The 23,293-nt window shown below is 37.9% G+C and overlaps 2 protein-coding genes across 6 annotated transcripts; one reads left to right on the top strand and one right to left on the bottom strand.

The window, feature by feature from the left end:
- Window positions 1–12,801: 12,801 nt before the first annotated feature.
- LOC112163862 (vicilin-like seed storage protein At2g28490) lies at window positions 12,802–14,958 on the bottom strand. The gene is made up of 4 exons (XM_024300126.2): window positions 14,577–14,958; window positions 14,262–14,443; window positions 14,033–14,113; window positions 12,802–13,873 (listed from the first exon to the last, which is right to left on the bottom strand). The coding sequence occupies exons 1-4, from the start codon at window positions 14,911–14,913 to the stop codon at window positions 13,058–13,060; spliced, it is 1,416 nt and encodes a 471-aa protein (XP_024155894.1). The 5' UTR covers window positions 14,914–14,958; the 3' UTR covers window positions 12,802–13,057.
- Window positions 14,959–16,971: 2,013 nt separating this feature from the next.
- LOC112167060 lies at window positions 16,972–20,668 on the top strand. Of its 5 annotated transcripts, none has more exons than XR_002923582.2 (7): window positions 16,972–17,623; window positions 17,736–17,852; window positions 19,084–19,236; window positions 19,351–19,407; window positions 19,520–19,623; window positions 19,749–19,925; window positions 20,413–20,668. XR_002923582.2 is itself a non-coding variant. In XM_040519661.1 (5 exons), the coding sequence occupies exons 2-5, from the start codon at window positions 17,831–17,833 to the stop codon at window positions 20,435–20,437; spliced, it is 330 nt and encodes a 109-aa protein (XP_040375595.1). In that variant the 5' UTR covers window positions 16,972–17,623; window positions 17,736–17,830; the 3' UTR covers window positions 20,438–20,668. The 5 variants fall into 5 exon arrangements, 2 of the variants coding, with proteins under 2 accessions (XP_040375595.1, XP_040375594.1); XR_005810886.1 differs by having other exon boundaries at window positions 19,084–19,244; XR_002923584.2 differs by lacking the exon at window positions 19,749–19,925 and having other exon boundaries at window positions 16,973–17,623.
- The last annotated feature ends 2,625 nt before the right edge of the window (window positions 20,669–23,293 follow it).

The raw sequence follows: 23,293 nt of genomic DNA, 5'->3' as shown, positions 1-23,293 counted from the left end.
TTGCTTTCTGGTGATGATGAAGGTTATTCATGTTGGTTTTGTGGTCGTAGTGGAGAACTAGACCTCACATTAATAGTTTTCTTACTTTATTCTCTAGGCAAGCCCAAACTAAACCATTTGATTTGTGCAGAACAAGAACTTTGAATTGATAAAAAAAAAAAAAAAAAAAACCTATATCAGTATGTGTATTGTGTAGATATGCATTTTAATTGGCTTTTAGTCTTTCTGGATTTGCTTCTGCAATGTCTATCATTTCTTCTGTTTTGCATTTGTGAAAGAACGAAACACTCACTTCTCAATGCATGTTGCAGTTACTATTCTATGTATGGACATTTCAAGAAGCTGGATGAAGAGATTAAAAGGGGAGCTGCATCTTTGGAAGTAGAAGCCCAACTATCTCAGGTTTGCAATTGTCAATCACTTCATATTATGGAACTGATATACGATAAATCAAGAAGCTGCATAAACTATCTGTTGGCCAGAACTTTGACCACTATATTTGAAATTTAGTTTCCAATGTTTTGAGATCAGTTTGAAAGAACTTTAATGAAGTTACCAATAGAGTTAGTTAATTTCAACTATCTAGAATTTGTGCTACAAGTATTTTTCACTTTTGACCTTGATTATGATGACTTCCTTATGTCAGTTACTTGTGGTGTTGCTGGAAAGTCACTGGACTTTACTATGTTTTGGTATGCTAATGACTAATTCTGCAGGGGTAGTCATTTTCACATGATCCATTGCACAAATGAAGGTTATATTTACAATTTTGTTTTTTTGAAATATTGTTCCCTTTTATTTATCTGTTGTCATTAACAATGGAACACACTTCTTTCCAGACACTTTCACATTATGTTCCTGCAGGGAGGGTGGTAGTCCTTGATCTGTTTGCTGAAGTGAAACTGTGAAACTGATATGTGAATTGAACTTGTACAGTTAGAGTTTGATTGATTGATGTAATGACAACTGCTACTTGTACATTTTTAATTGTCATTTTGTAAATGAAATTACTTATAACGATAATCTGATTGAAATGTTTCTCTTACATCTAATTTGTCATATGGATATGGTGATACAAATGTGAAATTGGTAAAAATATAATTTTTTTTTATTAAAAAAAACCTTATTTACGGCGTGTAAGCTGCGCCTTAAATAGGAACTCAATCACTCTTTTACGGCATACATTATACGCCTTAAATAGAAAGTCTTTTACGGCGTGCAACATGTGCCGTAAATAACATGAGTGACATTTCCGATATCACTTTGACGGCGTTCTTGGATGCACTTTAACGGCGCATTTTAGTGTGCCGTAAATGTGGTACGTCTTTTACGGCTCCGGCATTTACAGCATGCTTTTGTGCGCCGTAAATACCCTTTTACGGCACACATTGTGGGCAGTAAAAGACCATTTTTGGTGTAGTGTCTCCTTATTTTCAATTCCTTTAAAAAAGTATTTCATTTTCTTTTGCATCCCAAACACAAGAAGAGATTAAGTTTTCTTTTCTGATTCTTTAATTCCACAAACCAAACGCGATCTTATATATATATATATATATATATATATATATATATATATATATATCTTTTGAATAAACGAGATCTTAGTTCTTGAGAGTACAAAGTGTAGCTAACCAAATTCCGGGAAATGGTTTCTTAAAGAATCACGTTTGAGAATTGGGCTTAATGATAATATTAGTGGTGGATTTCTCTAAAGTGGTTAATGATATTGGATAATATTAATAATTTAAGAAAATAATATGTTAAGAAAATCAATGTAGAAACGAGATAATACTCTTAAAATGTAAAATAGAAAGCTGTAACAAATTTTGTAAATAATAATTTTGTAAGGATTATCATAAGAGATATGTTAAAGATAGTGAAAGGAAAGAACTAAAAACTTATTCGTTAAAAGAGAAATTTGAAATTTCCCGGCCTCACAAAAACTAAGTGGGAAAGCTGCACCATAGCTTGATTAATTAAGTAATTGATGACTTGATTAATTAACTTAATTAATTAAGCTGCATTAATATTTTTTTCTTTTTCTCTTCTTTTCTTCATTTTCTTCAAAGTACAATATATCATAAACATTCTCATCCTTGATCGGGTTCCGTTCTCTTACCAACATTGATTATGGTCGACCTGAATAGACTATTTCATCTTTTTGTTGGAAACCTTAATTTGCTCTAATTTTGCCCCAATTTCTTATGAAATCTTCAACTATACAAAACAAATAAAAATGAATTAATCACATATTAATTGATTTTAATTGGTTAATGGATTAGCTTATTTATACGTTCATGTTCAATAGCTGCCTAGCTTAGCTTACATGATAAATTGGCTTCTTTGTTGAAAAGAGAAAAAAAAGCATGCTTTTCTCTTTGACTCTCTCACAAGAGGTTTCTCGCTCGCAGCTGACCAACCCTAGCGGCGGTGTTGTATCGACGATCAGACATGTTGGGCTTGCCCTCTTCTCTGGTCGTCCCTTGAGTGGCGGTGCTCGTGTGCCTCGTGACTCTTTTTCCTTTGCTTCTGGTTTTCTAGTGGCAAAGAATGAATTTGATGGTGGATCTTCTGTTGATGGAGGCTCTACCCTCGTTTTGCCGCTCTATGGTGGCAGTGGTGGTAGGCTCAATACTGATGGCGGTGGGTTGATATTTGGATCGGCTATTAAGTCGGGTGTTGGTGGATTCGACATTGAAGGCTGGGACTTGGATCCAAGCGGTTTGTGGCGGATTTTGGGGGGTGGCCGGGCTGCTATGGCCTGGACTTGCAGTGGCGGTCATGCTGTTGGTTGTTCTGACAGAAATTTGGTGGCATCGGCAACGGAGGAATGGTCGGTGGTGGCGGTTCTGTAGGGGCTGAAGACATGATGCTTGCTAGGGTTCTCACGGGTTGTAGAGTTTGGGTTTTGGGCCGCGGCCTGTGGTTTGGGGCCTTTTTGGTCTTTGGATTTTTATTTTTTATTTTAAGTTTGGGCCTGCACTCTTTTTCACGAAAGGATGTTAGGTCTATTTTCTTTTTCTGAGTGGGAAAGATCGACAAGATCTAGTAGCCTCTTGTTAATTTTATTTGTTTCTTGAGGTTACTTAGTTTTCTTGTTTTACGCTTAACCAAAAAAGATGGGTGTGCTAGGAGTGTGCTGCGTAGTATGCTTGTGTGAGGGGTGTGCTAGTATAGTGTGCTCTATGTAATGGCTTTTTTTTACAGCCCTAACGGGCAAGTTATTATTGTATTGCTTGTTGAATTGCATAATGGATGATATTTTCAACTAAAAAAAAAAAAAGGATTAGCTTATTTATAGTGTTTTAAATATAATTATATGCATAGAAATGCATTTAATCAATTAATCATAGTAGTAAATATGAAATCTACTTGATTAGGATTCATTATCTGGTGTCTCAAAATTAAACTATTTCTTGAACATGAGATGTTATATCAGAAAGAAAGAATATACTCTAAGGATTTAAATTTATCCTTTGGGTTATTTGACATAATAAAATTAAGCCAACCTATAAAATAAGATTGCCAAACCTATATGAGGACGCATTCTATGAGGATTCTTGTACTACTACTCGAGGTGAAGGTTATATGTCTCCCTCATTGTACAATGGTTCTCCTATTATTAATAATATTCAGGCGTGGGGCTGAGCCTCCCAGTTAGGCTAGGTTCCAAACCCCTTTCAAAAAAAAAAAAAAAAAAGATTGCCAATTCATAGGTTGCAGATGATGAGGAAGAAAAGACCATATATATATATATATATATATATATATATATTAAGAATGAAAAGGCCATATTTGTTGAGTATAGGAGCAGTGCAAAAATAAGTGATCAATACTTTCCTGATTAGAATGGCAAAAAAGACAAGATCTGTCAATTGAAACATTTGTGTAGGTATTATCTCTGATCTTTAATCTTTGTCAAATAAGCTGCGCACTAGCTGAAGCCTTTAAGCTATTTCTTTACATTGTATCTAGGGTTTTTGACCCAAAGCATTAAAATTGGCCAAAATTATCTTACTCACTTCAGCAACAGATTTTTATTCCCATTTACCCAGTTTAAAATAAAATGACAATTTTGCCCTTTGTATAACTAAGAAATTGCATCCATGCCACTCTATCTCTCTCTGGAACTATGATTCGCTCTCAACCCAGTTAATGTTCAATTTCATCGTGAATCCAGCTAGCATTCAATTCCTGATCTCTCTCTCTCTCTCTCCCCCCCCCTCCCACCCGACATCGATTGCAGACGACATGACGTCGAGCACCACAGATCTAGCCATGACGCCAATGATGCAAGTAGATAAACCGATTCTGGCTCCTCCAAAAATCCGTTTCTAGTTCCGACCACGCTACTCTCTCGCTTCTCTCTCTTCTCCATGAACTTTTCACATTCGATCGAGACATCTCCGACTATGGGAGGTGGAGCTGACGACGTATCAACCTAATCAGACAGACGTGCACCGCCGTCATCATCAGGAGGGGTCTCGAGCTTGGATCCCTCGACTGCACCCAAGGTCCAACCTGATTTCTGGGTGGGTTTGCTCCTATTCGGTGCCTAGAGCATTTTCTGGGTGTTGAAATCATATTTTTATTTTTATTTTTTAGTAAACTGTGGGCAGAAGGAAAGAAAAAAAAGTTTTATTATCTCGTAATAAAGGTTTATTGTTGGGCAATGTTTATTGTTCCCCATTAAAAGGTTTTGAATTGACGTAATATTCTCATCTTCTTCCTCAATTAAAGTTTGGGGCTGTGACCACTTACCCAATTTCAACAACAAAATTGCCCACTTACTCCACTAAGAGTTTTTTAACCCCACTTACCCAATTTAATATCTATTGACAATTTTGTCCTGTCAATTCACCTAAAACTCATCGATCTCTGTCTCCTCTCAAACTCTCTCTCCTCCCAGAGTCTCTCTCTCTCTCTCTCTCTCTCTCTCTCTGCTTCACGCTCCGGTGAGGTTGGACGGCGCAAGGAGTCATTGCCGAGAGCGACCGTCTGGACGCGTTGGACTTCCACACCTTGACGTGGAGCTTGCCGTCGTCGCCGATCTCGGCGTCGGTTTTGAGGAAGTCGCTGCCGTCAAGGAACATGACGTCGGACTCGACCTTGAAGGAGACGATGAAGGCAACGGTCTCCTGGAACTACTCCATTATCAGCAGCTTGGCTCCGGAGCTCGTCCTTCACCTTCAGCCTCTCTAGAATCTCGAATTGGTGCTTCTCCTCCGGCACCGCCTTTTCGTGCTTGTGTTGCTCAATCTCTTGCCTTAGCTCCGCTTCTCTGGATGACAATCCCTCTGCCGCTCGGTCCAACTCTGCAACTATTGAACTGCCGTCCTCGGCCATCTCCGGCTGCTGTGCCGGGTTCCAGTGAGGTTCTGTGAGCGGAGTTGGAATTTGGTGCTCTGCATATTTGAGTGTGGTGATTGAGTGAACGAGATGATGCCATGTAGTTAGCATGCACGATCCTGCTGTTAATTGCAGTTCTCCAAAATCGAAACCTTGCCGTCTTGGGGCACAGCGACTTTTCACTATTGTACTTTGACTACTTTCTTTCTTCTTTGTTTCTTGCTAAATGGAAGAGAATATGAAAGCCAATGATCTACTATATGTTCAACAATGTAAGTAATCTGACATTGCAATGTAACTGTGGGGTTTGTTTGATGGTCTACTGGGGGTAGTAGACACATTATTGGCCCCCAGTAGACTTTGATACGAGGGACATGGATCACTATAGTGTGGTGTTTTGATAAGTTATATGTTGTTTTCTGTGTATTAAAGTCAAATTATCTGTGAATCCTACAAAAAGGTGCATTTTTGGTGGTCTATTGGGAGGCAGTAGAAACATTAGACTTTGTATTGGGGGGCAATAATATGATTACTGGGGGGCAGTAATATGATTATAAATTGATCAATTGTTCCTGTAGTGTATTCATTTTGGTTTTGGGAGTTCATACAATTCACTGGACGTCAATAATATGATTTTTGGGAGGCAATAATATGATTACTGGGGGGCAGTAATATGATTACTGGGGGGCAATAATAGCCGGATTCCGGAATCCGGTCACCGGTCGTCGGAATCCGGTCACCGTTCGCCGGAGTCCGGTCACCGGTCGCCGGAATCCGGTCACTGTTCGCCGGAGTCCGGTCACCGGTCGCCGGAGTCTAGTCGCCGGAGACCGCGCCGGCCACTGGTCACCGTAGCACAGCAAGGTGGAAGGTGACTTCTCTCTCTAAGTGAGAAAGAAGGAGAGGGCAAAAAAGTCTCAAAAAAAAAAGAAAAAAGAATTAATTGGGTAAAGGGGAAATAATCCCTTAGAGTGTTTTGGGTAAATGGGGTTAAAAAACAGTTGGTGGAGCAAGTGGGCAATTTTCAGCCTAAAATCGGGTAAATGATCATTTTCCCTTAAAGTTTTATTTGTCTAATTTTAGGGAGATTAGTTTCCCTTCCCTCTAATAAACATTTATTGTCTCCCAATAAACCGGGGGCAATAAATCTCTCTGGCGACCGATGAGATCTCCGACAACCTCTTTGGGACATTCGACGAGGTTTCATAAAATTTTATTGCCCCCTAATAAAGGTTTATTGGGGGGAGGATAATAAACCTCTCCGATGACCTATGAGATCTCAGACGACCTCTTTGAGAACCTTCAACGAGGTTTTCAGAGAAGTACTGCAACCGGCGATCAATGATCGGATTCCGGCGATCAGAGATCGGACTCCAGCGATAAGTGATCGGACTCCGGCGAAGTTTCCTATGGCTTCTCTCTCTTACATTTTCCCTGCCCTTCTCTCTCTCTCTCTCTCTCTCTCTATGTAACAAAGGGGTGAAGGCAAAATAGTCTTAAAAAAATAAATAAATAAAAAACTTAATTGGGTATTAGGGAAGATTTTATTAGAGTCTTTATGGGTAAGTGGGGAAAAAAAATAAGTGGAAAAAGGGGAAAAAAAAGTCTCTTGAATTAGGGTAAATGGTAAAAAAACCCTTGTATTTAGTAATTTAGATTGGGAATAATTAGGAATCACTACATAATGAAGCTCTGAGGTTGATTTAATAGTGAATTTACCATGACCATTTGGGCCTGACAAATTCATCATGGTAATCACTAATCAGAGAAAGGTAAAGGAAGAGTCATAATTCTTTAAACAATTTCAACAAGCAAATGTTGCTTTAGCTTATTTTCATTCCATTGGTAATTAGTAATGTAATCCCTAATTAGTTCAGAAGTAAGTATTTGGTGTCTAGAATCGGGACTCAGTAGATTATTAAGTGGAAAGATATAAATCCACCAATTGTAAAACTAGAAGTTTATGTTTGAGCCATGCCCATATCTTGAAGAAGAATGTGCCTAGAATCTAAAATACCTTTCCAAGCCATAAAGGAACAAGATGTCTTTTTAATAGTGAAAAAAGAATGATGTCTTAAATATTTTGTTCTAATAATCTTTACCCACCAATTATCCAGCTCTGTTAGGATCTTACATCCTAATTTTGCTAAGGGTGTAGTATTGAAAACATGAACAGATCTAATACCTAGACCTCCTAGATGTTTAGGTGTGCAAATTGGGTTCCAAGCTATTGGGAAAATAGAGTAATTATTTTTTTCAAATTTTTTTTCTAAGCTCGATCATTGTCAATTTTTTGTGTAATATTTATGGGACATTTAAAATAGGAAATGACATGATTTGATTTAATTAAGGAAAAATTTCTGTTTACTACCCTTTACTTTGCACTCAACATCATGTCAGTTCTTCCCCTTTTAATTTGATCAGCAACACCCCTGCACTTCCAATTTCAATCAACCGTGTCCAATTTTTTACTGTTTCCATCTAAATTGAACGTTAAGCGATGACCTGGCAATGACCAACTGATTCAGTGGGCCCACTGAAAGGGCTAAATTTGACATTTCACACAATTTTCCAAAAAAAAAAGAGAGAGAGGATTGAATGACCCTAAAAATTTGCTTAGAGCTCCATTCCTCCATCTCCACCCACCTCCTCTCCCTTGACCCTCGGATCAACACCTTGCCCTCGCCTGACCTCTCCAAGGTCTTTCTCCACTCTCCTCTCTCTCTCTCTCTCTCTCTCTCTCTCTCTCTCTCTCTCTCAGTTTAGACATGTCTTCTTCACAAATCCAAACTCTTCTCCCGAATTACACACTGATTTTGACTTCATCTCCTGCTTCAAGAGGCTATTCGTCAATCAATGATGTTCGGGTCGACCCGAATTTCTTTTTGGACAATGGGTCGACGATGATATACACCATCGATCGGTTCTTTAACTTGTCTTTCTTGGAGGCTGATGAAGCTTCGGCGCCGGCTCCGATTGCTGGAGTTTCGGGTCAGCCACACCAGCCTTTCGGGTCGGTTGCAGATCTGCTTAGGTCTGAAGGTTGTTCGATCATGGACGCTTTTCTTGTCCGATTACTCGTTGATTTTCAAGGAGCACGTGGTCCAAAAGTAGCTGCGGACTCTTGAAGAAGGTTTATTATCAATTCGATCAAGATAGGTGACGTCCCTGTGCTCAATGATATTCCAGTGGCTGATCAGGACTTGTACCAGAGCTTCTTTCTAGTTGTTGATGGCCTCAATCGCTTGCTGACATCACAACAACAAATGGTGAGGCAAGAACAAGACCCAGTTGATCAAGAAGATGGTGGCTCTGATTTCACTGATGGGTTGAGTAAATTAAGTTTCTTTATCTCTATCTTGCTCTATTTCTTAGTTCAATTTTGAGCTTTTTGGTTCTGGATTTTGGCACGTTTGTTCCATAATTTTGTTGTTTGTTTTTCTTATCTTCTTATGAATGCAAGATTTTGTTTTGGTCTGTGTTTGGTGAGTGAAAGCAACAGTCTTGAGTAGAATTTGGTTTGCGGTTTGGTTGAAGTTCCCAAGCTGTTGGTTTTTGAAAAAGAAGCTGAAAATCAGGTTGTTTTTGCTGCTCTTGAGTTGTTACCGATTCTTCTTAGGTTTGGTACCATAAATCTTCTGATTTCAGTTAACATTGTTTGCTGATCAATTTGATATTAGAAGAGTAATTATTTGTGGGTATGCATCAGTTTTACTGTTTCTGCTCGGAATTTAGCATCCCATCAGTTTCTGATACAAAGTGACTTGGACAAGCTCAAAACCTGGATGGTGAGTTTATGATTATGGTTTCAAAACCTGGAAATAGAGCTTGCAGAGACATGTCAAATGGTTGGTTCAACTTGAGAAAATCTGCATTCATAAGAATATGACCAAATACTAAGGGAAAATGGTCCGTATGGTACCCGAACTTTTCCTCCTTATAACTTTTGGTACCTGAACTTAAAAAAATATCAATACGGTACCTAAGGTTCTTAATCTGACTGAATATTGGTACATATGGCCGTTAGCTCCGTTACGGAGCTTGCCAGCTAGCCGTTTTTGAGCTTAAAATGACTAATTTACCCTTTTTTTCCTTTGTTCTTCTTCTTCATATAATAATAAATAAAAAAAGCAAAAGAAATTTTTATCGGAGGACGTGGTCCGCAGTGGTGGTGCTGGGCTGGACCAAAAAGTGGCCACAACATCAAAATCCTGGTCAGATCCAGGTTGTAGGTGGGAGAGAATAGGCGACTCGAGGAGAGAGTGAATTTCAACTGGGTGAAGCTCTGTGAGGTTGAGGAGGAAGTTGCAGCCGTTGATGTTATCGGGGAACCGCCGTCGATGTAGGCCTTCAACTCCGGCTTTGTCGGGTTATCGGGGCTCCACTGGTAAACGAGAACGTCTTCATTTGGATCACATCGGGGGCTTGGAATGGTGACCCACGCCGCTCCATCTTTCAGTTACTCAATTCAATTCCCCCAAACCAAACACAAGCTACTCCGATGATGAGAGTTCTTCTGGTGTCTGCAGAGAACAATGATTAGAGTGCCGCATATGCTGGAAATCTTTCAATATTGTTGAAAATGTGTCCTATGTTTTATGGTAAGCTGAATTAATTGTCTGAGTTTAGCTGTCTTGATTTCCCTTTCCAGATTTGTAGCAGAAGCGGAGCTGAGGCGGTGAGCTGAGAGAGAGAGAGAGAGAGAGAGAGAGACCCAGATTTCAACATAATGAATTAGCAATCAAATCAAAGTGACAAGGACGAATCAGATTACCAAAAGGAGGATATTGATATGAGGCATTCCCAGGACTTGTTCTCTAATCTAAACACGAACTATTTGGATTGAATCAAAGACTCTAAAAGAGAGAGGAAAAGATAACCACCACAGGTGGTCGAGTTGGTAAGAGCCTCTAGGTGTGGAACCCCCACGCTTATTGGAGTTAAATTCCAATATATTCTTGGTGGCCAGGGGGGAGGAAGGGTTCTGACAAGATCCCCTGAGCACGGATTAGTCTCTGGGACTAGGAAGCTTTTGAGGACACCGTGTGATTGACAAATCAAAAAAAAAAAAAAAAAAAGAGAGAGGAAAAGATTTTTTCAAATAAATAAAAATAATAATAGATTAAACCCTGAAGGGACGATAATACCCTTGTAAATTTTCCAGCTGGCAAGCTTCGTAACGGAGCCAACGGCCATATGTACCAATATTCAGTCGGGTGAAGAACTTCAGGTACCTTATTGATATTTTTTTAAGTTCAGGTACCAAAAGTTATAAGGAGGAAAAATTCGAGTACCGTACAGACCATTTTCCCAAATACTAACGATAGATAGCGACTGGGCAAGCTGCAATCTGCATCAGTTTTGCAACCTGGTTCGGTTCATGGAGCGACTAGGCAAGCTGCAATCTTCCATCTTTAACGAGTCGTCATCGTCTTCCAAAATTTAGGGTCATTCGATCAGTTTTTTTTTTTTTTTTTTTTTTTTTTAAGGAAACTTGTGTGAATTGTCAAATTTAACCCTTTAAGTGGGCCCACTGAATCAGCTGGTCATTCCCAGCTCATTGCTTAACGTTTGATTTGGACGGAATAGTAAAAATTGGATATGGTTGATTGAAATTGAAAGTGCAAGGGTGTTGCTGATCAAATTGAAAGGGAAGGGACTGACATGATGTTGAGTGCAAAGTACAGGGTAGTAAATTGAAAATTTTCCTTTAATTAAAGTCAGTTGACCACTTCTTGACATTATTTCTGTTTTCAACCTGCAAGCTTCTTTTGAATTCTGAGAACTAAGTCATTACTATTCATACTAATAAAATCCGAAACTTTAAAGAATAAACATTCGTAAATACTTGATACTTATCTCTTGTTACCGTGTTATTCTTCAACCGTAGTTGGCTTTGGGGTGATTGTTGGGGAATGGTCCTCGTAGTAAATCTGGCTATCTCATTCTTAGAGAATACAAAGGAGTAGCCTTCGCATCACTAGGAACATTGGTGGAAGTGGTTCGAGATGATTGAAACTATATATTGTAGTTGGGTCGACCGACAAATAAGGGTTAGTAGTTTTGAGGCACCTAGACAGTGCAGGCTGAATTATGCAAGGCCCTTCTGGTTAGCATTTGCAAGAGGCCATGGTGGGTACTTGTTCATGATGCTTCATTGTGTCCTCTGTAGATTTATTCCGGGGTTGATATTGCCTTATAGTCAGCATCACCAATGAGTAGGGCTGTCAATGGGTCGTGTCGGGTTGGGTTCGTGTCGGATCAAGGTATCTGTCGTATCGCAAGATACAAACCCAAACCCAACCCATTTAATAATCGTGTCAAAAATTTAAACCCAAACCCAACCTATTTATTAAACTGGTTACCCGTTTCCAACCCGCTTAACCCATTTAATAAATAGGTTGTGTCGTGTTTGATAAAATGATCTATTTAAGGGTTAATAATGCGACTCATTTAACTAAAAAAATGCATAAATTGATTAAATTCACTAAAAACTCCACAAGGCGAAGAATATAAATAATTATATATAATTCATAAATAATTAAAGCCAATAATTATGAAGTAAAATATTTCAAACTGTCTAATCCTATGATCAAATACTCCCAATGTCTAAAATTTCAAGAAGAAGTATAACATAATCGGATTATACAGGTTCACTTCGTGTTGGCGGGTTGACCCGTGGCCGACCCATTTATTAAATGGGTCATAGTGGGTTGAGCCATGGCTGACCTGCTTTTTAATCATGCGGGTTCAACCCGCTTTATTTTGTGTGGGTTTCGAGTCGTGTTATCGGGTCGTGTCGGAATTGACAGCCCTACCAATGAGTCGAATGTAATTTGCATTTTACATACCTTGTATTTTTCAGGTCCATATATTTTGCAATTTTTTTTTGTTTCAATACAACATTTATTTGCTCTTTTTCAATAATTACTTGAGAAATTATAGTTATTATGTCCTTCTGTTGTATTTTTTTTATTAATTAAGAAAATTTCTCGCTTGTTTTTTTTTACATACAACGGAACATTGATTTATTGATATTAAATCATATGACCTCACTCGGTCAGGTTTGAGAGGTCCGAAGACCACTCATATTACAAATCAATGCTCAGGTAAAAATGATTAAAATTCAAAGTGGAAACTCCAAAAAACTAAAATCCTAAAGGAACTGCAGAATAAAAATTACATAATTTAAAAAAACTCCCTACCCCTACACTGCCCTAAGATGGTACCAATGTCTTGAATATCTTGACGCCTAACCTTGGTGTACGTTGCAACATTCAACACATCCACAACAACATTCTAGGAACATGCATAGAACTAAGAGTAGGACGAATCACCCCAAGAAGGCCCAAACTCAATCCGAGAGTGAGAGAATAAGGGAATTGGGCTAACTTAGACCCAATTCACTAAGCTGCATCTCTGCAGCCCATGAAGGCAGGGCCAAAGACCCACTGCCCAAAATTTCTCGCTTGTTTATTAATTGCAGAATATTGAGTGACCGAGAGATGGATCGATTCGACGACAACTTTTATATAAAAAGAAAATTAATAAAGAAAAGTGAGGCTAATTAACAAAATTGCTCTTAGGAGGGTGCCCAAAGTAGCAGCACCCTAGAGCTTCTTAGCCTGAAAAACAAAAAGCTATTGATCTTATTCGCCGTACCAAGTCCTTCATCAAAAGCCATGATCATGTCATTCCCAAAGCTCGATCACCAGTCCGCCATGGGGATCCCATGTGTCTCATGATGCCTCTCCGCATTGTAAGGCAAGATTACAGCTTCGCGCTGAGCATTAACAAAACGATTCAACCTTTCCTCACTCACACCAAAAGCAGCTGCAAGTTCCGGACCTCTTAGAGCTTCAAGCACCGAGCTAGAACCGGCCAAAAACTGTGGCCGGTTCGGCTGTGCCGAGGTAGTGAATCCAAAAATCTCAAGTTTTTCGTTGTTAGATGCCACTTGGACAAATGGGAAGTACCTAGGCACCCAGAACACTCTCCCTGGGTTTAGTTTCGCCTTCATTGCCAAGGTTCCATTTGGAAACACAATCTGGAGTGATCCCGAGCCTCTTAGAACGACGCCGTATTCTGTTGCTGTTGGGTTCACATGTGGCGCCAACATCGATCCTGCGTTAAGATTGACAAGGTAAACGCCAATGCCGGAGTTTTGTAGCGGTGAGTAATCAGACTCATCAACTGCCAAGCTTGATCCATAGTTGTTCTTGAAATCTGGCCTCCTCTCATAGAGGTTGTAAGTCTCCTGGGAGTGCTCATGATGATTCTGCTTTCTCTTCTCTTTTTCGATTGTTCCGAACATAGAGTTCAAGAGTTTCCTCCATGACCATGTTTGGGTTTGCTCTTGTTCTTGTGGGAAGTCGACCATTTTCTTTAGTTCTTGTAGTCTGTCCTGCTCTTTCATGCTTAGGAATTTTGTCCAAAGGTTTGATGATGATTGAGAATTATTTAAAGATATAATTGGACCCTCTTGTTGCCTTGTCAAAACCTGCCTTAGTTCTGAAGATGAGACCTGCAATGGACACAAATTATTCCTCATCATTTAAATGGTTTGTCTATTAATTATTAGTATACGTATTTCTGAGATCTAATTCTATTACATGATCGAGAAACCCTTGGATTTCTAATAATCATTAGGATTAGAAATCTGAGATTGTGAAGACAAGCTTACGTTAAATGCATTTCTGAGTATTTCAGAGTCAAACCCAGCAATGACAGATTTCGGGTAGTTTCCTCCACCAATGAAGAAATTCTGCATAGGTAAGAACCAATGAAGCTAGCTAGGTTAGTTAGAGATTCATGGGTCTATGTTACAAAAGGTACTACGTACGATTGACAACTAGGATAGACTTAATTAATTAAGGTTAGGATTTATTAAGATTAAGAAATGATTAGTGTACCTCCAAAGTACCCATTCTCAAACTGTCAGATGTGTCGATGCTGAGAATGAGCTCAAGTCTCTGGCCCTCCCCAACATTCTGCAAGTAAAATGTTGAACCAGCTGGGATTCGGTACAAATCCCCAGCCTTTAATTGCCTCTCTCCGAGTTCATGTCGGTGCACTAGTCCCACATTTGCTTGCCCTGGAACAAGATTATAAAAAAATTCCATTACGATCCTAATAGTTAATAAACTATAAGATAATCTATGCATAACTTGTAAAAATAAGCACAAAAACAACACCGAAATCAGAGATGATGAGATCAGTACGGATACCTGTGTGGACAAAGAGGACCACGCTGGAGTCAAGGTACTGAGGGATGAAAAGAGAGTTGGGTTTCATGGAGAGAAACCCAACATTTATATGTCTATTGACCATTCTCCGACCTACACTCCTCACCACCCTCATTTCCCCAGCTTCAGTTCGCAGCAGTAGTCTAGATCGTTGCAAAAGGAACCAATGGCGATGCCCTTTGTGCCCTTCCCACTCTTCTTCTCTCTGATCCCATCCCCAGTCCTCGTCTTCGTGATCGAAGCTCATAGCCATTGCCATGACTCCAAAGCACATCACAAGTGCAAGAACTAGGACGCTTACGATCACTTTCTTTCCCATTTTGATTTGACTCGTTGAGTTCTTCTCAGTAATACTCTGATGAGCTTGTGTGAAGTGGTGGTATGGGGTGTGGGGGTTTAAATAGAGAGCAAGAAAGTTAAAGTGAGACAAGTGTCGTGAATCCAGTGTGCAGAGAAATGTTCTAACGCTGATCTACAGAGAAATAGTCTTCAGGAAGAAGGGCTTGTCTATTACCGATATTACTGCAAAAACCAAGTCTAACCTAAACGAATCCTTATTGCACAAATAATTACACGCAATATACTACTGACTAATTAGTGGATCTTCAAATGACATCAAAATACCAAATAAATGCAAGTAATGTCTCGAATAATTTTCATCAAATCGCAAAGGGTGTTTTTAAATGTGTTCATTATATTTGGAGAAATAAACAATTCTTAATTGTCGGTATAAAAGTTAAATCGAGTAATCGACTAAGAACATTTTTAGCAGACTCTCTATGTTGACTTCTTAGCTATTTTAGAGAGTATGTTTATGTTTTTATCTATTTTAGTAGTTGCAAGTAGCTATTAATTATAACTTTTAACTATCTCGCTCCTAAATATAGAGACCGAGATGAGGCTCTCTATAATTTATGTTAACTTAAAACATTCATTTTGAATTATTTTTTGTGATATATAAATACATTTAAACTATTTAATCTTCATTCAAAAAACAACATAAATTCAAAACTAGCTAAAATAAAGAGAACTGATGCAGACGTATTTTAAAAGTAGCTAGCAAAAATAACTTTTTAATTACTTTAGCTAAAATTGAACTCAAATATAGCTAGCATTACTAAATATGCTTTAATTAGTTCAGTAATTGTTTTTCAAATTTAATAAATGTTGGTTGATCATATATTTTATTATAGTTCTATGATTAAGAGTATCATATTCTATTTGATCCCATTGAATTCTATATTTGAAGTTGCGGAATCAAATCTATTGATTAAAAACAATTGATTCAATACATTTGTTATGTACCCATTGGTGCTATATCGGATTTGAATCAGATTTCAGATCAATCTATATAGCTTCTGGTTATAGGCACCTAATATATTTTTTCAAACTACAAGTTTTCACTACTAGTTCACCGGTCTCTCTCTCTCTCTCTCTCTCTCTCTCTCTATATATATATATATATATATATATATATATATATATATATATATATATATATATATATAAAAGATGTTTCTTGGGTGCGGACGTCCGTACCTAAGCATTAGGTACAGATTTCCATTTTTTCCCATTTTCCGATCACACATTTTACATCTTAACCGTTCAGTTTTTAGATCCTAATGTATAGATCATCTCTGCAAAATTTCAGCCAAATTGGTGATCGTTAAGACATTCAAAACTGTAATTTACAACAATGAATACGAACGGTTCCGGTTCGACAAGAAGCCTTGTGTGTGTGTGTGTATATATATGTGTGTGTGTGTACATGTACCATTTTATATATTATTTTCATAAGAAAACTTGTGAAGTTGTCTTTATCATTATCGGGCTCGTTTATTTCGGCTCAAAATCAAAGAAAATTAATATCAAATTTTCCAACGGCATGGAATTAATATTTTGGTTTTGGAATCTTAATCTATTCAATCCTCTATGATACTCTGTTGAATCTACTGGATCCTAAACCCGATGCCTTAGACAACCCGAGCTCGAGCCCGTCAGTTTGTTCCATACTTGGCCTCAGATCCAGTAAGCACTTCGAACTGTTTTGGACACCCAAAACACTCCAGGCCCCAAAACTATTCTTGGTTCCTCATCCAATATGGGCCCCCAAATTAATTATCTGGGCATCCAACCAGATCGAGGCACCATTCTACCTCTGTTGCCAATGTTTGTGAGAAACTCCGCACGGCCCGCACCATCAGTTCGGTCCTTCAGGAGACTCACCGACCCATCTGATTTCAGTACTCAAACTAATTTGGGCCACCCAATTGACTTGGGCCTCTAGAATGATCTGGGCATCCCACCATAGTTGGACCTCTCTCCTGCACCGGACTCGATTGCTGCTACGAGCACTGTTGTCTAGTTAAAAAGGGATGCTGCCCTTCCTGCCGTTAGACCCTCAAACCCTCTCCAGCAAGGCCCGTGACCCCAGCTTTCGCCGCCACCCTCGAATCAACCATGATTGTTGGAGCCACCGGAAGATCCAGAACCGTTGCCACACTTTTTTCTTGAAGTGTAGAACTCGTCGTATCCTCATATCGGAATTCAATATTCCATGTTGCCACACCTACAACATGACGTGCACAGATCCATGATGCTTTGCTTTGATCACCGGAAACCCAGACCCACAAGTCCCTTTCTCGCCTTCCCGCGGTGGAAGAGAATGTTCGGTATAGCCTCTATAAAGAGGGATCTCGGTTGGAGTTTCGTCTAACACGATCGACGTTGGTTTGCCTTTAGATGCCTCTCATCGTTCGAGAGCGAAACCCTGCTTGGTGTTGGCCTGCTAAGTTTTCGATCTCTTCCCCGAGACCCAATTTTATTGTTTTTTTTTTAAGGGAGTTTCTATTCATATCTCCAAATTTGGCATGTGGACCTGCTCACTTAAGACTTCAAACTTACTTTAATATATAATGTATATCGCAATTTGTATCAGATTCTTGTTTGTGCAGATTATGATTCCGAAAGCTCGTGCAGATATACACATCAATCTTCCAGCACTTAAGAAGTTGGACTCGATGCTTATTGTAGGTGGCCTCTTATATGCCAGCAATGTTCATAGCACTTTTTTTTCTTTTCTTTTCCTGGCTTACATTAACTGATAATTTCTGTTCACCTCATTAATCTTCTATTTGGCAGGAAACACTTGATTCAATGGTGGATACTGAGTTTGGGTATGTAGAAGGTGGTAGCAGGGCAGAAGGACGAAACAGAACTCCAGGTCAGAGCAAGAGATGGTGGCTCCCATCACCTCAGGTACCAGCTACTGGATTCTGGATCTGTCTGTTAAGCATTAATAGTTTCTTCCATGTTTAATTTATGGAATTGCTTATGACAACTGTCATCAATATATATAGGGTATATGTATACGAGTGAATCTAGCAATGACAGATCAACCCTATTGTAGTAGGATTTATATTAGGATTACAGGGCCACTCCATTAGGCAATTAGGTAGAGATACCCTGTTGTTTTGACCTTACTAGGCCACATACTTCAGATTATGATTCATCGAACACCTATTAATCCATAAAACAGCTTTAGGACGAATTGGCCATGGACTTGAAAACCAAGACATTGATATATCTTTGCTGCGATAAAGTTTTAAGTAATGATTAGTCTTATGTTCATGATTAAAATGTTCATTTTTATATGTTGTTGGGTTTTGATCGAGTTCAATTACATTTGATTTCTGTACTCTTTTATATGTCCCTTCACTTTGTTCATTATAGATGTGGATACCAATTTAGACTTGGAATAGCTGACAGGTGATAACTATGTTTTCTGTAATGATTAAATAAGAAACATCTTCTATGAATTTCATCATTGATTGATTGATAAATTGATTGATAATTTGAATATTGCTTGGCATAATTCCAATAACTCAACTACCATTTAGAAATGGTTAAACATTTCTTTCTTTAATGCCATCTGTATTCTATAAGGTTTTGGCTTTTCTTTATTCATGTTCACCTAAATGATCAGCTTTATCAAATATACAAGATGCATGTACTGTATATGATGCTGCTGAAGAACACGGATTAGTTGAATTTTGTAGTTTATTTGCCTTCAGACCATATTTTTCATTGCAAGCTCAATGCTACTTGCCCACAGTTGATTTGCCTATATGACCATATATAAGGCATCTGAGGTTTTAATTTAGAATCTATATTTTCTATCATGCATATGTAATTGATTAATTATTGGATATATTGGAGCTTCTGAGATGATTTGAATCGATTATTCTACTGTTTGTTCTTGATGATGGCATATATATCATGAACTGTTTTCAACGTGGTGTGATCACAAGTTATGATTTTTGTTATTGGAGTTGTTAACGTTAATTCCTTTCCATTCATGAGATATTGACTACACTCTGTGATACATGTATGAAGCTCATTTGTCAAGTGAGTTTTTGATTTCGATATTTGCTTTTATAATTTAGATCAATGATCTTACAAGTCGATAACAAAATCCATTTGAAAACAGTGATGTCAATAGAGTGTGGAAAAAAGAGCAAATTTTTAGGAGGCGATAATAGAGACAGTCAAAAGAGAGGACAAAGAATGCTTAATGATCAGAATCTGACTATTCCTAACATGACCATGGATTGTAGAAGAAAATCAAAAAGGTGGAGAGAAGGTAATTAGGTATTATTAACTTGATAATGTTTGTGTAGATGAGTAATTTTCATAGAATTTCTTTTAGTGTCCATAGATTTAAGATGGTTGACATTATTAAAACTTTTGTTTGCAGCATCTGAGACATTGATCATCAAAGACAATCAGATTTTTGACAGCAATGATCAAAATGGTAATTCATTTTGACTAAGAATGATTTTTTACTTGAATAATCAGTGATTTGCATCTTTCCAGCTAAAATCATGTACAACTTCATTGATAAATGATCGTCCTTTGAATACAAGGATGTCAACAAACAGTGGAAAAAGGAAACTAAGGAGAGTTTCAGAAGGTGATGTTGCTAATATGAGCATGGATTGTCGAAGAAAATCAAAAAGGTGGAGAGAAGGTAACCATATATTATTAACTTTAAATTGTTTATATCGATGAATTACTTACATAAAATTCCTTTCGCATTCATCTGCTGTATTTACATATTTAACATAGTTGATATCACTAAAATTTTGTTTGCAGCATCTGAGCCAGTGTTAATAAAAAAGAATCAGACGTTCGAGAGTAATAATGAAAATGACAATGCATCTAACTATTGTGATGAGGGAAGTAGAAACGATCGACAAAATTCTGACGTGATTGTAAATGAAAGGTTCTTTTCCCATAAAAATTCAGATGCTTATAATACAAATATGATAGGTAAGTGTAATAATGTTGGATACTTCTTAGTAATAGTCGTTGTTTTTCATTTATATGGACTGCTAAAACTGAGTAATAGTCATTATTTTTCCAAACTGAGTAATAGTCTTTTTTCATTTTTTTTTTTCATTTGTACGAACTGTTAAAACTGAAAATGTAATTATTTCTGCATGACGACACTATAGTTTTCAACTCTATTTTCTATGTTTTTGAATTTAGACCTTAAATAATATCATTGTAGCTAGTTCCAAAACCCGCAGCAAAGCGCGGGTACAATTTCTAGTCATATTAAGAGTGTAGCAATTGACTAATATACAGCTCAGAGATGTATATGACTTCTATTTGGACAACTTGATTTGCAACTTTCAATATTTAAATCATAGGCATAACAATTGGATATATGCACTTTTGGATGGCATGCAGAAGGTTGTGTTCTGATGGATAGAAAGAAATTTCAACTTTCTGAAGCTTATTTGTTTGTATATAGGTTCTGGACTGGCTTTTTTGGCTGAGGTGTCTTTGGTTGCAAACCACTCGCTTCAACTTTAAAGGCTTGACACCATGGCTACACAGACTAAGTTCCTGGAATAGTGGGAAGACAAGAGTTTGTATCAATATGTTGGCTATTGAAACCAAGTTCCTGCACAAACTCTATATGTGGCATGTTTTACGTAGTTGTATAAGCTTTTGGGAAATGCTTTTAACATTAATTAAGAGATATATGAAATAGGTTTGATTACTCATTTGAGCATTTGCAATGTGATTTCTTTCCAATTGATCAACGATCTAGATGTACCATTATTTAGGTAATAATAGAGCATTAATTTTGCCTAATTCTGATCAAACAATGATCAAGTAACAAAAATAGGACAAAAACACATTGTAATCAATCATATCACACATCGATTTTTAACAAATCAGTGTCTTCTAATTTATACTCAGACAACAGAATTAATTGAACTCTGTTGTCCTAAAAGTTAATCACACAACATAATTAATTGAACTCTGTTGTCGTAAAAGTTAATCACACAACAGAATCAATTGAACTCTGTTGTCCTAAAGTTAATCACACAACAGATATAGTCCAAGAACTGAAGTTTGAAGATCAATCAGACGACAGACAAAATAAAAACATGTTGTCTGACACGCTTAACATACAACAGCTTAAAACTGACACTGTTGTCTGAAGGCAGCGCTTCAACTGCTGCGCAGCTGCGCATGGCATCTGCCGAGCCATCTGTCGAGCCATCACACAACAGTTATAACACATACCCGTTGCCTGTTTATTTATCAGACAACTGTGTTCCACCGTTGTCTGAATTTTCAACAGACAACGGCTCGCTCTACAACGGTGGCACTCCAAATCAGACAACAGTTTCTGTCTGTCGTCTGATAAGGATTTTGTCATAGTGTCAGCTGCCACATATAGTGGGCTCTAGGTGGTTCATCTACCATTACTCAATATCAAATGACACATGGAATTCAAAAGGTGACATGGCCCATCACACATCCAAACATGTCAATCCATATTTTTATTCAAAATATTCTTTCAGGCCATGAACTCATGAGAGCGAAAGCATTTATCAATTTCCATACCTTGATTCAAAAACATTTATCAATTTCCCCCAAACTTTAGATCAATTCGAAAATACCAACTGCATAGCATAAGAGCGAAAGCTGACAAATCCAAATCAAAATTGAATGAAAACAGTAAAGGAGACGACGAGAACTTACCAAGTTCGAGACAAATCGAATCAAAGGCGTGAATCGAAGTTCGAGATGATGAAATTGTTTAGGGCTCCGACGTGAATCCAAGTCTAAGGCTACTTCGATATGAATCCACGTCAAAATATGATCCCAATCTACATAACCACAGATTAAAAGAACTGAATCCATATTACAAGCAACTTCACCTTGACAAACATAAAGTATAAACCTCTACGCTTCAAAGTTACACAGTCAAGTGATGGCTCAAAGTTTCAATCTTCAAGGAATCAAAAGCCGAAAAACAAAAACCCAAATCAAAAGTGTGATTTCTGAAGAACCCAAAATCCTCCAGTTAATCAAATCTAAAATCAAAAATAAAGAACCCGAAATCTAGAGCGTTATTTGTGAAATCAAAATTACGAGAGGACGAGAAACAAGAAACCCCAAATTTTAGGGCTTACTGGATTCTAAGAGAAATCTCCCATTTAGGGCTTCGAAGGCTTCGCTTTGGAGGTGGTGGATTTAGGGTTTAGGATTGTGGAGTGAGTCGGGGTAGCTGTGGAGTGAGCCAGAGTGAGAGTCGGAGAGCGAGAGAGTCAGAGAGAGAGAGAGTCGGGGTGAGTCGGGGTCAACTGTGGAGTTTTGTGGAGTGAATGCCGTGCCGGGGTATAGCTGTGGGCATTAGTTTGGTTTGAATGGATTTTTTTTCTGAAGTGTTCTAATAGTTTGGTATGAATAGATGGTATTGTGTGGTTGTCTAGCGCTAGGACACATGGCCACATAAGCCATTAATTTTATCATGCAGGCATCAGACCATGGTTTTCCACATCTGTTGTCTGAATGTCACTTAAAAATTTTCAGTTTTGCTGCCTCTTGTTGCCTGCTGAGAGGGAATCGAATTTTGGGGGAGAGAATGCGGGAAATGTTGGAGGGAATATCAGTGGACATGTTTGCACTTGCAAATCTATGGATTCATACCACGGTTTTAAACTAACTGTCGTATCGCCACTACATGCTAAGGAAATTTAAGTGGTGCCAAATGATGGGAAACTTGCTACCCCTAAAACCATTTTAAACTCACACCAGCTTCCATTTATAAACGTCTTCTGAAGCAATATACAATTTCAGCATTAAAAACACCCGTTGGTTGAATTTATATTAGAAGAAGGAAATTTTACAACCGTCGTTTCAATAATAAGAAATGATTCACACCACGGAAAACAGTCTACCATCGTATGAGAGGTGTCGTGTGAAGCTTTTTGTGTAGTAGTGATCACTACTGGTAAAGCATCTTGTTCAAAATGGTATTCCAATTGACAAAACTCAAAAATATCGACCTGTTTGACATGATTTTCCTAATTTTACATAATTGGAAATTGTAAAAATAAAAAAAAATGAATTTATATTAATGTTCACGCAAGCATTCTCGAATTTTTATCAGGTAATGATTTTTTTATATACAATCATGACTCCTTAGATATGATGATATGTTTCCCATGTTAAGTAACGATTTAAAAAATATGCAATACATGCGAGAATCATCAGTACATAAGCTATAAAGATTCTCAAATTTTTATCAATACATAATGATTTAGATGCCTATAATCAAAAGCTATATAGATTAATCCAAAATCTTATTCAAATCCAATATAGCACCTATC

Source organism: Rosa chinensis, chromosome 5 (assembly GCF_002994745.2).
Source record: "Rosa chinensis cultivar Old Blush chromosome 5, RchiOBHm-V2, whole genome shotgun sequence".
Taxonomy (NCBI): Eukaryota; Viridiplantae; Streptophyta; class Magnoliopsida; order Rosales; family Rosaceae; genus Rosa; species Rosa chinensis.
The sequence above is the reverse complement of the archived record's forward strand: the minus strand, read 5'-3'. Positions and strand labels throughout refer to the sequence as shown.